The 16,197-nt window shown below is 41.0% G+C and overlaps 2 protein-coding genes across 2 annotated transcripts in view; one reads left to right on the forward strand and one right to left on the reverse strand.

Annotated features, from left to right (window-relative positions):
• Window positions 1–4,640, forward strand: part of RASA1 (RAS p21 protein activator 1) — a 52,015-nt gene extending 47,375 nt beyond the window's left edge. Inside the window, exons 22-25 of the mRNA XM_080972404.1 lie at window positions 280–368; window positions 1,758–1,835; window positions 2,860–2,994; window positions 3,811–4,640. Of these exons, the coding sequence (XP_080828530.1) occupies window positions 280–368; window positions 1,758–1,835; window positions 2,860–2,994; window positions 3,811–3,894 (386 nt within the window). The 3' untranslated portion in view covers window positions 3,895–4,640. The remainder of the gene's footprint in view (window positions 1–279; window positions 369–1,757; window positions 1,836–2,859; window positions 2,995–3,810) is intronic.
• Window positions 4,641–5,279: 639 nt separating this feature from the next.
• Window positions 5,280–15,214, reverse strand: CCNH (cyclin H). Its single transcript, XM_080973073.1, has 9 exons — window positions 14,936–15,214; window positions 13,723–13,845; window positions 11,942–12,015; window positions 10,796–11,006; window positions 10,449–10,612; window positions 9,361–9,431; window positions 7,419–7,530; window positions 6,322–6,382; window positions 5,280–5,440 (listed from the first exon to the last, which is right to left on the reverse strand). The coding sequence occupies exons 1-9, from the start codon at window positions 15,050–15,052 to the stop codon at window positions 5,408–5,410; spliced, it is 966 nt and encodes a 321-aa protein (XP_080829199.1). The 5' UTR covers window positions 15,053–15,214; the 3' UTR covers window positions 5,280–5,407.
• Window positions 15,215–16,197: the final 983 nt, after the last annotated feature.

Consider the following 16,197-nt stretch of genomic DNA (forward strand, 5'->3'; position numbering starts at 1 on the left):
CCCCCTCGAGCATGGGGAATAATGCTCCCTATTATCTTTGTCTCTTTTAGAAGAGGAAGTGCTCCGGTTTGGGGACTGTGCTTAATCAGCTATGAGTGCATCACTTGAGGTTGTGGTGAGGAGCTTGAATTGGCCTTAGGAGGGAGAGAGGAAGTGCTTTAGCTGCTTACATCTGTATTTTGCACTTCATTGTCCTGCCAGTGAGTCTGGTTATCAACTGCTGTACTAGACTATAATCTCAGTTGACATCAATTGTGATTTTCAAATTGTTTATCTCAGATTCTCCTTCTCCCACTGCTGCAAGAACACTGACGCTGGTCGCCAAGTCTGTGCAGAATTTGGCAAATTTAGTTGAGTTTGGAGCTAAGGTAAATATAAATCTTAGAAGTTAATTCCCCCCCACACACACGTGTTCTTTGCTCTCAGTGAAAGAACGTGTGTAATCATGCCCCCCTCTGCCTGTACAAGTCAGTATGAGTCTGGAATGACAGGAGGGGTCATAGCTCTGTAGCAGAGTGCACACAAGAGATCCTAAATTCACTCCTTGGCATTACCACTGAAAAGGATCTTTGGTAGCTAGGCAGGAAAGAGACTGCTTGAGACCCTGTAGAGTCACTGTTAGTTGGAGTTAACAGGACTGGACTAAGTAAACCATTGACTGACTTAGTATGGGAGTATTTGTTCTTAGTATTTGTTCACATAGAATAGGCTCCCTTTCAATACAAACGGACAGTAGAGTCAGCACTGTATATAGTACATAATATTGTCGGTACAGAGAGCAGCATTTGGAAAGAGCATTTAAAACTCTCACGTTATCTCCATTCTTAGCAAGGTGTTTGAGAGAGGCTACCACAGCTCGTTTAAATATCAGTTTTTGTTCTTTCTGTATGTGGTTGCTCTTCTTCATCCTGACTGGTCAGAGAAAAGCCACAGCCATCGAGATTATGGAAATAATGTGTTAGGGTGACAATTGTGCAATAGTTTAGCAGTAACATCCAGGCTTGACTGTTGGAATATACTCTTCAATGGGCTTTACTTGAAGATGACATGGAAGTAGGTGCAGAATGTCACACCTTGCCTTGGTCAGCAGTAACATAGTGCAGCTAGTGCAAATACAGTTACAAATACAAATAAACTAATTGCCAGTTTGCTTCCATGCCCAATTTCAAATCCTGATTTTTAACCTTGAAGGCCTTGCACAGCCTGAAGTCTTTCTACCTTAAGGCCCATATCTCCTCAATTGAAACGACTCACCAGTAGGGGCAGACTGGCTTTTCTTGTCTGCTTTTCCTCCATGACAGATTTTTAAGGTGATGCCATGGTTAGGGTCCTTTCTGCTATCATCTCAAAACTTTGGAACCTCCTCCTAAAAAAGGTTAGGACTGGGGTAGCCAGTGTGGTTTTCTCCATATACTGGACTGTAACTTCCACCAGCCTCAGTCAACATGGTCAATGATCTGTAGGGCACTCCATGCTGGCTACCCCAGGGTTAGGAAGATAGCAACATTGTTATCAGTTTGTAAAAGCTTTTAAAACATCCTGCTTTGTCAGATCTTTAAAAGGATTTAAATTTTCTGTAGCAGCTTTATCTTATGTGATGCTTTTTATTGTGGTTTTCCATGGTGTCTAAATTATATTTGTGTTTTAGCATACACCAACTTGAGCATTGTGGAAAGTGGTGTAAAATACATTAAGAATAATTCAGAAGCCATCACATGTAGGATGAAAGTGATACAAATTTTGTGGTTTTATTTTAGGAGCCATATATGGAAGGTGTAAATCCTTTTATCAAGAGTAACAAGCACCAGATGATCATGTTTTTAGATGAACTTGGGGTAAGAACACTTCTTCTTTCTTAATTTTGTAAATATAGAGACTGTAAGTATCTGCTTCAGAAAATACAGGGGGAGGACCCTGTTAAAAAGAGGGCTTTGGGAACCATATCTCAACCATTTCTGGATCAGGATTTAAGGTGGCTTCCACAAATACTGTAAAGCAAGACAGATAATCAGTATAAAAAATAATTATACTCTAATAAAATTGAAACAATATAAAAAACAAATCTATTAAAATACAGATAATTAGCACAGCACTATTAAAAAGCCCTTTCTTTGAGAAACAGATAAAACAGTCTTTACCTGCTGGTGGAAGGTATCTCTCTAGGAAGGGAGTTCCAAAGTCTAGGAGCAGCCACTGAGAAGGGCTTCCCATGTGTGCCTATGATGGTGGCAGGACTGAGAGAATGGCCTGCACAAAGATCTCAGAGCAGAGACTGGAAGTATGGCTCCACTCCTTTCTCCAATGTTTGTCAAGGAGAAACATCTGGAGTACCTGTAACCTGCCAGATGTTGCTTGGCTGCAGCTCCCTTCAACCCTGCTCATTAGCCATGCTGGCTGGGGTTGATAGAAACTGTAGTCCAACCAAGCCTGGGTGTTGCTCATCCTTGCCACTGAGCTATAATAGCTAACCAAAAACTAGTTCATTTCTTTACGTAAGCATAGCTGGGCCTCACTTCTCTCTATGCTTAAGAAGCTATACCCCTGCTTTACTGGAAATTGCATACATACTCCCCTATCCCTTGCAAGCCAAAGCTGACAGGTGGGTGGGGCCATGGAGATGTCAGGTGGTAATTGTCAACGCATCATGCAGGGCTTGCAAAGTTCAGTTTAATTTTCACCTATGGACTACTTGTGTATTCGAAACAAGCATTCCCATTGCTCTTTAGGTGTTATATTCCCTGCAAGCAGAGTAGTGGCTGCACTCCTTCTCTGAATGGTAAACAGTGTAAGTTTTTTTCAGCTACCATGGTACTGTTTTATGAAAGGTGGTTCTAAACATTGTTATCATTCATGCTCTAGAATGTACCTGAACTTCCAGACACTACAGAGCCCTCTAGAACTGACTTGTCACGTGATCTAGCAGCCCTCCATGAAATTTGTGTGGCACATTCAGATGAGCTTCGAACACTCAGTAATGAGCGAGGGGCAATGCAGGTAAGAGCTGTTATAGAAAGAGGGTGTTTCCTGATAGTTACAGCAGCGTTGGTTTAACCTGTAGCCTTCCCTATGCTGCTGGATTATAGCTCCCATCATCTCTTGACTATTGGCCATGCAGACTGGGGCTCATGGAGTCCAACATTATCTAGAGCAGGCATCCCCAACCTTCGGCCCTCCAGATGTTTTGGACTACAATTCCCATCATCCCTGACTATTGGTCCTGTTAGCTAGGGATCATGGGAGTTGTAGGCCAAAACATCTGGAGGGCCGCAGGTTGGGGATGCCTGATCTAAGAGGGCCCTGAGGACTTATAAACACTAAAATATAGGGTTGCAGTTCACAAAGTGTGAATGCATGTTAAGGATGCAATCAAAGTGGTAGACATGAAGGAGCTACTTTGAAACAGTTTAGTAGAAAAGTATTTGCAGTGGTGGTGCATTTTGAGTGCAATTATTCCAATTATTATTTATGCATAAGTTATGCTGCCTGACCTACTTATTTAAATGTTTACATAATAGCAAACAGTAATTTGTTTTCCTTGGATTCATTAAAAGCTGTAGAGTCAATTCCAGCATGGTAAAATTAACATATTTACTATTCAGTAACTATAACTATTAACGTATTTAGCTATTCAGCTGGGCTACAGGACTTATGAATTGCATCTATGGAAAGGAAATCCTAAGGACAAAGGGGGGAAATAAAATAAGTTTACATTTCAAGAAAAGCTATGAACCAATCGGGAACAAGTATAGTTATTTTAAATCATACAGAAAAACTTTGCTGCTGAGCTAATTATCTCCTTTTTTAAAACAGCATGTGCTAAAGAAGCTGCTGGCAATTACAGAACTTCTTCAACAAAAGCAAAATCAGTATTCAGTGTCTAACAGCATCAGGTAGCAGCTTTCTGCATGTTCCAGCATGTCCAACATGACAACTTTCACCAATATCACTTCCTTTTTTGCTCTTGCCAAAAACAGCACACACATTTCACATTTCCAGTGATGTGTGAACTATGCAAAAAACAAAACAAAGAACCTGTTGGTGACTGACCATAACAACAGCTTTAAGCTATGTGTGCAGGACACTTGCACTTTCTTCCACTTGGAACCAATTTTCACAACCTCTGAGCCTTGGTGTACAGATCACCTTCCACAAAGAAAATACTGTGACTGTCTCTTTGAACTTTAAAGTTATTTCAACACCTCCAATTGCCAAAGTCTTGCTGTGTTTTGGATAAAATTAGAGTCAACTGCCAAGGAAATGTTTTGACAGCAAAGTATAACTGGATAGAACACACGTCTTACTGTAATTTGATTGGTTACAACTATATTAGGACTGTTCAAACACTTTAATTTGTATTTACAGCTTCCAGAGTTTGATAGGAAATCTTTGCTGTACACTTTTTATACCATTCTATTTCTCTCGTTTAGAGTTGTGCTGAAAGAATATGCAGACTGGATTTTGTCAGCTTTTTTTTTTAAATGTGCCACATTGTTTTGAATAATTTTCCATCAAGGACTGTATATCCAGATAAATCATGATGCTTTTTAAAAAATGTTTACAACAGTAAATAATTTGAACTCAGTAAATTTATTGATCATTGTATTAGGCATGCATGCATTATTAAACAGTTTTATAGCATACATCTGGCTGCTTTTTCTGCCTAGTGATTCAATATTTGGATATTTCCAAAGAAGAAAAATACAGTGCCTCTAGGTGATTAGAAAATGATTTGTCTTGCCTGTATTTTCCAATTTTTTGTTTGGTCAGTGATCAGTTCTGATCCAGTCTCAGTGCTTGTAAGTATGAACAATAAAGATGTTTTTTGGTGTGTGTGGAAAGGAAGAGGCTAGAATAAGATCCCCCAACCTAACCCAAGCCTCTTCAGGGGTTAAGCCTGTTGCATACAATGCGAAAACAACACTAGCAGGAGGAACCCATGAAGCAAGTACTCTACTGTCCTCTGATTTCTTTTCTGCCAAAGGCTGAGCCCCAAGGATTAAGTCAGTAGTACCTTCAACAGACCCAAGGATAAACTATTGCCACCTGAAAGTTTGTTTTCCTCATCACCACAAATATCAGAAACTAGTGCATTTCAAAAAAATTCCAATGTATCTCAAGTAATACCTATGAAAATATTTTAGATATTTTGACATTGCTTTTAAGCTTTTGGCTGGTATCCAAAACACGCTACCAGAAAACATGTTACAGCCAATTAAAATCCAAAAGAACAGTGACAGTTTTTAGCAATACCATTTAAGTAATTTCAAATATTCCACTCACACTGTAAAATAACTGCTTTATTTACATTAGTCATATCTTTTTCACTGCAGTAGTGGAATGTACAACATGTTCTCAAGCATTAAAGTTCCATTTAAGTATTCAGGATTTCATCAGTGGAGACATCCAGTCAGTCTATGAAATCATCATCTGTCCATTCATCCTAAACGAAAGAAAAAGGAAATCCAATCTTTCAACTTGTTGGGGTGGGTTTTTTTTTTTTGTTTTTTTTTTTTTTTTGCACATCTTCTATGAATCAAGTATGGCTGATGGGAAAATTTACAACTGCAAAATTACAAATATACAATCTCAGCTTCTATGCTTGCCCTTATTGAGGATTAAGGTCCTGTTTGATGTAAGGCAGAAAACAAATATAAACAATGTTTAGAAGAAAGTAGCAACCTAGTTTAGAGTTATCTGGTGACTCCTGAAACATTCAGCTGCCTGTTGTATGAATAGCAGATGATGTAAGATTATGTACTTTTTAAAAAAACAAACCCAGCCCAATCCTATGAAAATCTACTGTTTGCTGTAGTATAAGCAGTGACTTCCACAAATTACCACAAACCTTGATCACTGCATTTGACAGGTTAGAGGTTAGTGAAACATTTCTGCATCACCCTTTATTGTGCCCATGAACCAAATAAGTCTTATAAGATCCTAAGTCTTAAACAGCACTATCAGTACAGTAGTACTGACGAACCACCAAGGCTACTTATCAACTCTGTCAGTGATACAATCTTTACTACGATTCCTATGAACTTCTGCAACCAGCAAAGCAGGTAACTGGATTTGGCCAACTGTGGATAAGGGGACTAAAAGTACATCTAGAAGATTCTGCCAGTTAATTGGTTAGATTATCATAATAATTTTAAAATAGATTAAAGTGTGCTCCCTGTTAATTGGCATTATCTTAAGGCAGCAGATTTCCAAGAAGATGCATGTTGTGACAATTGCACATAAATTTGCATATAGAACTATGTTTTCTGTTCTCAAATATATACAGATTTATCCAGTTACTCAAAAGTACACAAATCCACTAACCTCCTCCATTTTAGGTTTCTTTGTTACGTAGTCTTCATCTTCATAACCTTTTCTCTTCTTTCTAAAACCAACCCCATAATACTAATATTAGACAGTATGTTCCAGTTCCAATAAGATCTTTTCTTCAACTTCATATTTTATATTGGAGAAATTGGTATGACATCAAATAAACGATTGAAACCTTTTATTGGTATTTGAAGTGAACTGACTATTCAGCACTAGAGGCTCCTTAGAGCTATTGATACAACACTCTTTTACAAGAACCAAGTGTGGCAGCTTCTTAAACAGATTATCTTCAGTTGTTTCATATATATCCATATGCTGTAGAATAAAATTCTCAACAGTGAGGTCAGATGAAAAATGTTCAGTATGCCACATTCGTGACAGTTACGTTAAAGCTTACGTTATGGAAAACAAACACAGTGAATACAACTGAACTTTAGCATAATCATTGCAGGCTCTTCCCCCCTTTCATTTCCCACTGACCTCGTGGGTTCACATTTGTTTTCCACACCCATGGATATATGTTGTAACTTATGATGAAGTGAACTTCAGGTATGGGCAATAGCTATAGCTATTATCCAAACAGGTGCTCTTCCACTCACAGATGTGCTAACCTAGATTCAGTGGAAGAGTGCTGCATGAATAACGCCAAATCCAGTGAAGTTCTATTTATGTAAGACTTTGCACAAACGCTTTCAATACTTCGTTCAACTGAAATTTATATGCTATTTGCAGTCTACTATACTGCAATCCAGCCCCCAATACATTGCAAGAAGTTGTCTGATAGCTTCCTAAAGAGCTTGTGGAACAGCTTTATATATATTTTTATATTGCTACTCCCCCCCCCTTTTCACCCACATTTCTTTGAATCCAAGTGAATACTTGTCTGAGAAGAAATTATTGACCAATGACTGGAACAGACCCTGGCTTCAAATCGCTGGTAAAGTAAGATTATATCATAACATTTGCACAGCATTTCCTGGTAATCAAACTTTTCAAAATTAGCTTATTGGTCCTCATAGAATATATGCTGTCATAATCATTTTTAGGAAAGCTAGCACTGAGGTACGATGTAGCTTTAAATTGTTACTTACACATTCATATTAAGAGCAAGTTCTGGGCTGTGACATTTCTCTAACTTCTGTTTTAGAAGAGCAACTCCTTCTGGATGTGGTAGCTCATATTTCTTTACCAGATTTTTCATGCCTACGAAGGAGCAATAAAACACTTTCAAAATGCTTTAATTAAGTGTACTATATACCAATTCATCTGAACCCCAATAAGATATGTACATTATCAAAAGTAGATCCAAAAGAATTCTAGTAATAGAGGTAGCCTTATCACACTCTCATCTTCCCACTCAAACCCAACCAATTAGATATGGCACATTCCAACTAGTTTTGATTCTACAGACCTGGCTATAAAGCTTTGTGTGTGTATGTAATGGAATGTTGTGTGCCTGTCTAAATATGATCTAATTGCTGTGAGTTGTACATGAAGCTGAGGAACACTTTAGCCAAGCTATACTATATTTTGACCAGTTGTGGCCATGAACATACAGGATTAATTGTGCGAAGGTGTGTCTGGGGAGGGGGCATTCTAACAAAAAGTACACCCGGCTCTCAAGAAGCTAGACTACAGCGCAAAATACTTTGCAGATTTTCTATGAAAACCAAGGCCTCTTGTAGAACAAGTGTTAAAGACAATTGAGATGTGCTCCAGATTTCCACAGACAAAGTCTTAGCTTAAGTTCCACAGACAAAGTCTTAGCTTAAATTTGCCACATAACACTATTTTCCCCTTTACAGAAGCTCAGATTACATTTGTAAGACTCTTAGCTGTCATCTTATATCAGAGGATTTATGCTAAGGAATGTCAAGACACAGCAAAAGTGTGAAGTAAAGAACTCTACTAAACTAGTTGTTCACATTATGGGGTTTTTTTTTATTTCCTGGAGGCTAATGGATAATGCAGTGTTAGCACTACTGTCCCAGGGAAACCTTCAGACGCAGGCACATTTTGAATATCAAGTCTTCAAAATACAGATCAACTGAAGGCTGTGTTGTGTTTGATGCAAGCATAAAAGCAGTATCAAGGACAGTCTTGCAAGCACCAGTCTACTGAAAGACTGAATACACATTTTTATGTGCCCTGGACTACAGGTTAGAGGCTATGAACACTGTCAAAAGCAGAAGAAGTTATCAAATATCCCCTTTTACTTGCTTATGCTAAAGACAGCTACGAAGTTTTGTTCTTCATTTGAAACATTCCCCTTGCTTTGCTGAAAATTCTGGTCTCATTTGACCCAGAAGACATTGAATTGCATCCATCACTATCTCCATTCAAGACAGGCTCTTTGATCCAGAGGGGCTTCCATAAATGGAATGTGGATGGAGATAATTTTTGCACATTCTCCCATCCCTGTGCCAGCACTCAAGTTGTTCTAGGGAATCCCCAAACCCCCTAGAGCAGATTTTAGAGGCTCAAGGGAGAAGGATGAAACAGTGAAGATTGCTGATTGGCAATGGGAATGAGTCTTCAAAGGATGTTGCTGTAACCCAACAGTCAGCTGACTGGTGGTTACAGCAACCTCCTCTGAAGTTAAGAGTCTGTTTTACAAGCAAAGGGGATACAATTGTGCTAAGAAAATAATAGACAATGGCTCTCCGTATTTTTTTGGACTCCAACTCACATTTAGCCCCAACCAGCATGGTCACTGTTCAGGGATAATGAGTCTAATATTCCAGCAACATGGAGAGTCACTAGTTCACATCCCTGAACTAAGCCATATTTCTTTTCTCCTATCACTTTATACAATTTCTAGGGGAGTAGAAGGGACAAGAATGTCCACTTAAGTTCCTTTTAATTAACAGTTGGATACAAGTTTAAATATGTGTCCCAATTATTCAGAAAAGTAAATAAAATAAAATATATCTTTCAAACGGATAAAGGCTTTTGCAAGCCTCTTCCATCCTTTTAAAGAATACTTTAAAATAAATATGTGTATGGTACCTCATTCTCAGAATCTTTACTTACATTTCATCCCATCCAGTAACTGGGAGAGGGAAGCTTTGTTCTCTTTCAGCATTAAGCATTCTGACAAGTAACTGTCAAAAGATTGTGGAAATTAGATCTCAGTACCACTGTTTGGATGCAGAGAAAAGTGAACATCTATGAAGAACACTTACATTAACATACACCCCATAAAGAGAATGACATTTAGCTAAATGTTAGGTGATGGGAAGGAATTTTTCAAAGTATATTAAAAAAACAAAAACTTGGCACACATTATAAAGAGTAACAATACAAAGCCAATGTCAAAATGCTAAAGTTAAATTAATGATTAGAATTATCTACAGCAATTTCTTTCATTCTCAAAAAAACCCACACCCCTCCAGGAATCAAAGATAACCTTCCGAAAGCAAAACAGTAGTATTCTAACATGAAGTAGCAGTCTGAAACATGAGCTTCTTTTGATAGTGTAAGATAGATGTTTTAAAAAGCTGTAAAAGTAACCATTTTATAGGCAGCTGACATATGACAAGTTGAAGGAACAAAAGATTTAGGGTTGTATGCAACTAAATCATTGTGTGCAGATAATGGCTTCCACAATTGACAGGGAAGGTTCCCCTCTACCCCCACCCTGCACCACCCTCTGTGTGACAGAGTTGGGGGAACCCCCAGAGCAGGTTTGTGGGTGCACCGGGGGGCGGGGAGAGACAAGAAACGTTTCACTATACTCACATACATAGAATCATAGAGTTGGAAGGGACCCCAAGGACCATCTAGTCCAAACCCCTGCAATGCATCATTCCACAGAGTGATTTAGTTGATACAACTTTTATTGCTGGGGGGGGGACCCAACATAGTAATTTAAATAGTGAAATGGTAGGATTTAATAAGCTATTTTTCTTCTCTCTGCCACACATTTATAGGTTAAGCAGCTGATCAAGTTGGCCACCAGTGTTTGAATCTGTGTGGACGATTCTTGAACAATAAACTCTTAATCCATGTTGGCGCAAAATCTTAACACCACCACAGATACAGCTTTGGAAGGATGTGCAGCGTTAGCACAAAAACCTACTAACTTAATTTGTATGTCCAATGCTTGGAATATTCTCTACCTTTCCATATTAATTCCTGCCCTCGATGCGCTGGACAAGATGGCAGTGAGAGCAATCTGAGACGGTGTATAAAGAAGGCAGGCATCTGTTAAAGCAACCCGATTGAGAAAGTCATCAGCAGTCTTCCTCAGTGTCTCAGGATTCTCAAGCAACGGGTAACGAGTCTAGAAAATATGCAGAATTGCTGAGTTCATTTTTCTAGCTCAAGTATTTTAGCATCAAACAGGCATGCTGTGATACTTAAGAACTAATCTGCTCTAGTACAGTGCTTGGTACTATTAATGATTCAACATTTTACAATAGTTACTGCCATCTAAGGTACATTTGTTAAGCAACAAAATGATTACCTTTAGATCGATCAAGAAGCCTTCAAATGGTCTGTAAGGGTTGTGCACTATGAGGTGGAAGTTCAGCTGCTGTATAAGTAGCAGCTCATATTCCAAGATCTGTTCCAGGGCCTTTTCCTGTCCTACTGCACTTTCACGAAGGTTGCCCACGAACTGTGTACTGGACACGTTAAATTCGTCTACTTTACATGCCAAGAACGCACATGTTAACCTTAAAAACAAACAGCAAACACATTTGGTTCTAAGTAAGACCATTATATATGAAGACAGGGAGTATTTTGAACAGCCTAGCCTAAATACTAGGACACAAGAGAAAGCTCCCTCTAATATAAAATCCAGCCCCAAATCCTTAGAAAACTTTTAGAACTTGCAAACTATCAGCAAATATCCAATGAAAAAAAGTGGACAGAGACAGTTTTATGGGGCAGTTGTTTTACCTCGAGCTGACCTGCATTGTATACTGGGGTAATAGAATGTCTCAAACAAAACCATGTGGGTTCTGTCAGAAGAGAACTTTAGTCTGCTTCCCCGTATTACTTATTGCTGGAAAAGCCTGTAGTTTTTTCCCCCAACCCAATACATTATTTTTTAATAAAAGAATCTGGCATAGAAAGCTTTGGGGAAAATGTGTGGTCAAATGTCCCCAAATAAAGCTATGTGTGATGTGTCAGAAGAAAGGCATTTAACTGCTTCTCAGTCCAAGTTTTAGCATGAAAAAAGTGAGACTGTTTTTGCCCTGATTCATTTACCTAAACTAAACTAAAAATATATATAAATAAAAATAAAAATTCATCCCATTTGATAAATTCAGTTTGGGGACATTGTTTACTATCATTTAGATGATAATAAACTAGGAGAAAAACATTGCTGCTCTACTTTTGTGTAAATTCTGCAAGTGCACACCCGAGTGGATTTCAGTCCTGCTTTTTCATGTGATGCAGTAACTAAATTTTTGGGATTGAAAAATACTTTGTAGGATTCAGCTTGTTTTCATGGGATTTTTTCTGTCCATGACAACTGTAAATGTTAAGTGGCTGAAATGTTGAAACATAGTTTACAACGGTGAAGGCAACAATATCCTTAGACAAAATAATAGAATTCCTGCTTGGGGAAAATAATTAAACCACAAGGGTATCCATTACTTACATAATAATCCGAGGATGATACTCCATCACTGAGTTATTGAGGTAAAAACGCTTGAAGTACATGCAAGCTGATCCCTAAAAGGAAACTATAATCAGAAAGTTCATTCACGCAAATAGCATGGCTGTGGTTCTGTGCTGCCACAAAGAACACATCATGATCAAATAAATACAAGATATGCTGGGCAAGTCAACTGAAAAACAAAGTAGTGCACAGGTTGACCCAATGTGTATTTAAGCAGCAGAAAATTCAAGTTCAGAAGAGCCAGAAGCAGGGGATAAGCAGCAGAAGACACAAAGGCCACTGGGTGCTGACTAATCTACCTGATGTCTATAAAAACTCAAGATGCTATTAGGAGCAGTTTGAACAGAGTCACTAGAATTCCCTTCCAAAAAACTCGTTTGCATTAGTGTTCCTGCCCCTCTTCTACTCAAAAGAAGAGTACTCCTGAGAAAGTCTCCACAAGTGTCATAACGCCCACAACTTTTATAGTGCCCTCACATGTGCTACATTCTTCAAATATTCAGGGTTGGTACTTTGTTTGCTTGTGCACATCACTGGATTCTGGCAGCAATGAAACATGGCCTTCGGTTGAGATCAAGTGAATGACAAGACAGCTTTTCTGATCCCTATCCCCCTCTCCAATGCTGCCTCCCTGGGCTTTTGCTGCAGGAAGCGTAGTAGCATTTCCTTTTGTTGCAATGGGAACAAAGTTGGAATGGAAAGTTGAATTGTTGCTGTGGCAAGCAGAGTTGCTGCATTCTTCTCCCAGCTATTTGCAATAATATTCTGAATATTATTACAGAAACGTTGGGTGTTTGAGCATCTATCAGCAGTGGAAGGGCTAATCCAACCGGCTCCCCTTATCAGTTCTGGCACTTGCTTCTCCTACTCTTAGGAATCCAAGAACAAGACTCCAAGGGAGGTGTCACTGTCCCTTGCAGGCTGGGTCCCACTACCTGATGTTTTTGAAAGTGCCTCCCTTGCAGGCATTCTATCTAACACACAAGTCTGGCCAGGAATAGCAAGTATATATGGCAACCCCAGTAACATGACTGAAATCTTGAGGGAAGTTTTTCCCTGTTCGCACCATCTCAGTGGCGATCCAGGTGAAAAAATTCATTACAATGCTCATATTTGCCCCTTAATATGTGTGTCTAGAGGCAGACAGGCATTGCTCAGTTATGAAGGCATGGGCATCGTGGGCATTATAAATGAAGGGTGGGAAATATGCAGTCCTTCAGATGTTACTGGACTACAACTCCAATCATACCTGACCAGCGGCAATGCTGACTGGGGCTGATGGGAACTACAATACAAGAATATCTGGAGGGAGTGTTTCCCTGTGTCTAGTGTAAATAAACAATGTTAAACATTACTTGGTGACAAATAACAGTTCAGGGACTTTAGATGCAGGAAGAATGGCCCCACAGTAGGTGGGGAAAGTTTAGGGGGGAAATGGGGAGTGGGTGGAGAAGAATGAAGTATGTGTGTGTGTGTAAAAATAATTTATATACCGCCCTATACCCGGAGGTCTCAGGGTGGTTTACAGAACAAAATTAAAATATAAAACCACTATACATATATATATATATATAATAATAATGATTTTTAAAAAACAAATGCCCCCCCAAAGAACCACATTTTAAAAAGGCATAGGATGTCAATCAAATCAACCAAACGCCTGGTTAAAAAGTGTTGTTCATAAATATTTTTACAAAATTAGAGAGAGCTTAAAAAACAAAACAAATACTGCTTTCTCCAAGAGAATGTTAGAAACTCACCACCACAGATCTAGGCATCGCTGGCTTGAAAACAGAACAGAAATCCAGTAGCCTTTTTTCATAGTATTTACAAATGGTCAACTCTTCATGCGGCTCAAGAAGAAACGGGTCAGTCTGTTGAACCTTGCGGGGGAACAAAAATTATCTTAACGCTAATCCAGTGGTTCCCAACCTTTTTTGGGCCATGCCCCACCTAAGCATCTTTCAAATCCTGATTGCCGCCCCGCCCCCGTGACATATAATTCTTATTATTCAAAAAGTGAACTCCTATTCAGGGGAGGAAGCCTAAAAGGCCATTAACTGTTCATACCTCATTATCAAGTTGTCCCCCATAAAAATCAAATTGCCCCCCTGTGGGTCGTGTGCCCCACGTTGGGAACCACGGCTCTAATCAGAGCCACCGCCGCCACCAACATACAAAGGTTACGAGTTGTACTCAGAATTAAAGAACCTTTGAATGAGGGTGAAAGAGGAGAGCGCAAAATATGGTCTGAAGCTCAACACCAAAAAAACGAAGATCATGGCCACTGGGCCCATCACCTCCTGGCAAACAGAAGGGGAAGAAATGGAGGCAGTGAGAAATTTTACTTTCTTGGGCTCCATGATCACTGCAGATGGTGACAGCAGCCACGAAATTAAAAGATGCCTGCTTCTTGGGAGAAAAGCAATGACAAACCTAGACAGCATCTTAAAAAGTAAACACATCACCTTGCCAACAAAGGTCCGTATAGATAAAGCTATGGTTTTCCCAGTAGTGATGTATGGAAGTGAGAGGTGGACCATAAAGAAGGCTGATCGGCGAAGGATTGATGCTTTTGAATTATGGTGCTGCAGGAGACTCTTGAGAGCCCCATGGACTGCAAGAAGATCAAACCTCTCCATTCTGAAGGAAATCAGCCCTGAGTGCTCCCTGGAAGGACAGATCGTGAAGCTGAGGCTCCAATACTTTGGCCACCTCATGAGAAGAGAGACCCTGATGTTGGGAAAGATGGAGGGCACAAGGAGAAGGGGACGACAGAGGACGAGATGGTTGGACAGTGTTCTCGAAGCTACAAACATGAGTCTGACCAAACTGTGGGAGGCAGTGGGAGACAGAAGTGCCTGGAGTGCTCTAGTCCATGGGGTCACGAAGAGTCGGACACGACTAAACAACAACAAAATAACAAATACAAATGACACGCAGGACTCGGCGTTTGGGAGGCCCGCGCCCTACCTTCCTATTGGCCACCGCTTTGCACCGGAACTTGCGGTTGGCGTCGGCCCGGCGCCGGACCAGCTCCTCTTCGCTGCGGAAGGTCCAGCGCCGCCGCTGCGTGCTGCTATGGTACATGGCCGCGGCAAGGACACCGCACCCGAGTGAGCCCAGGCGCCCGCGCCCGGCGCCCGACTAAGCGCCGCTAAGGCAACGACAGACGGCCGCTTCCCGCTTCCTCCGTCGGCGCCGCCGCCGCGAACCTCCCTTCCGTGATACTCCCGGCGTGCCCCGCGCCAAGGCCGCCGCCGCCGCCGCCGCGGCTTTTTCCCGGCATGCGCCTCTCCCTCAGAAGCGTCGGAAAGCGTTTTTCGTCCAAAGGGGTACGAGAAAGTCTTGGCTCCACACTTCCGGAACCGCCATATGCGGGGCAGGAGCGCACAAAAGAAACCCGACTTGATTTTAAACTGGGTGGCCGGGTAAATCGGGCCGTGTCCCGAAGGTTTGAAACAAGTGGATTCGAATTTCAAGTCCTCTCGATTTCTGCACGTTGAGTGAACAGGCTCCTACTGTTTCTCCCATTGAAATAAATAGCTACAACAGGCAGTGTATTCGTTGGAAGCCAAATCTGCTGTCCGAGGCGGTTGCCTCACCTTGGCTTGTGTCCAAGGGCGGGCCAGCCCTGATGGCTACATTCAGTTGAGTCCCATTACTGAGTGGCTAGTTTTTCTTAATTCTCGGGTGCAGAGCGGAGCAACGCCCCAATCGCGATAGTAAGCTGCCATTTGCGCGCAGCCACCCCCCCTCCATGGTGGCCCTTCCATTTCAGCTCTGCCATCGGCGAGGCAAGAACAAAGAGCAGCCGCTCTAAACACCTCGCCTCCGTTCCGCGCATCCTCTGTTTATTTACATCGACTTCCCAGCACATTCAGTTCGCAACCAGAGTATTTTGACAATTGCACCGAGTCTCTTGAGCCTCGCACTCTCCCGGTGTGGGGGCGGGGCCGGGGCGTGCGCTTTACCAAATGGGGGGGAGCATTCTGGGAATTGTAGTTAATAAGAATGGCGAGTAGGCATTTGCTGCTGCGTCAACGACAAACAATACCACAGAGATAGAAATGTAGAGTAACGCGCGCGGAGAACTTCCGGTTACACTCGAGAGCCGCTCATCATTTGGCCATGATTATGTGTGGGCGCAAAGCGGCGTTGCATCCCGTCTTTCGACAGTGGGGGGAAAGAAGGAGTGCTAGTAGTGGGAGCCAGTGGGAATTTAGACAGTGTGA

The sequence above is a fragment of the Podarcis pityusensis genome, assembly GCF_964106645.2.
Source record: "Podarcis pityusensis genome assembly, chromosome: 11".
In the NCBI taxonomy this organism is placed as follows: Eukaryota; Metazoa; Chordata; class Lepidosauria; order Squamata; family Lacertidae; genus Podarcis; species Podarcis pityusensis.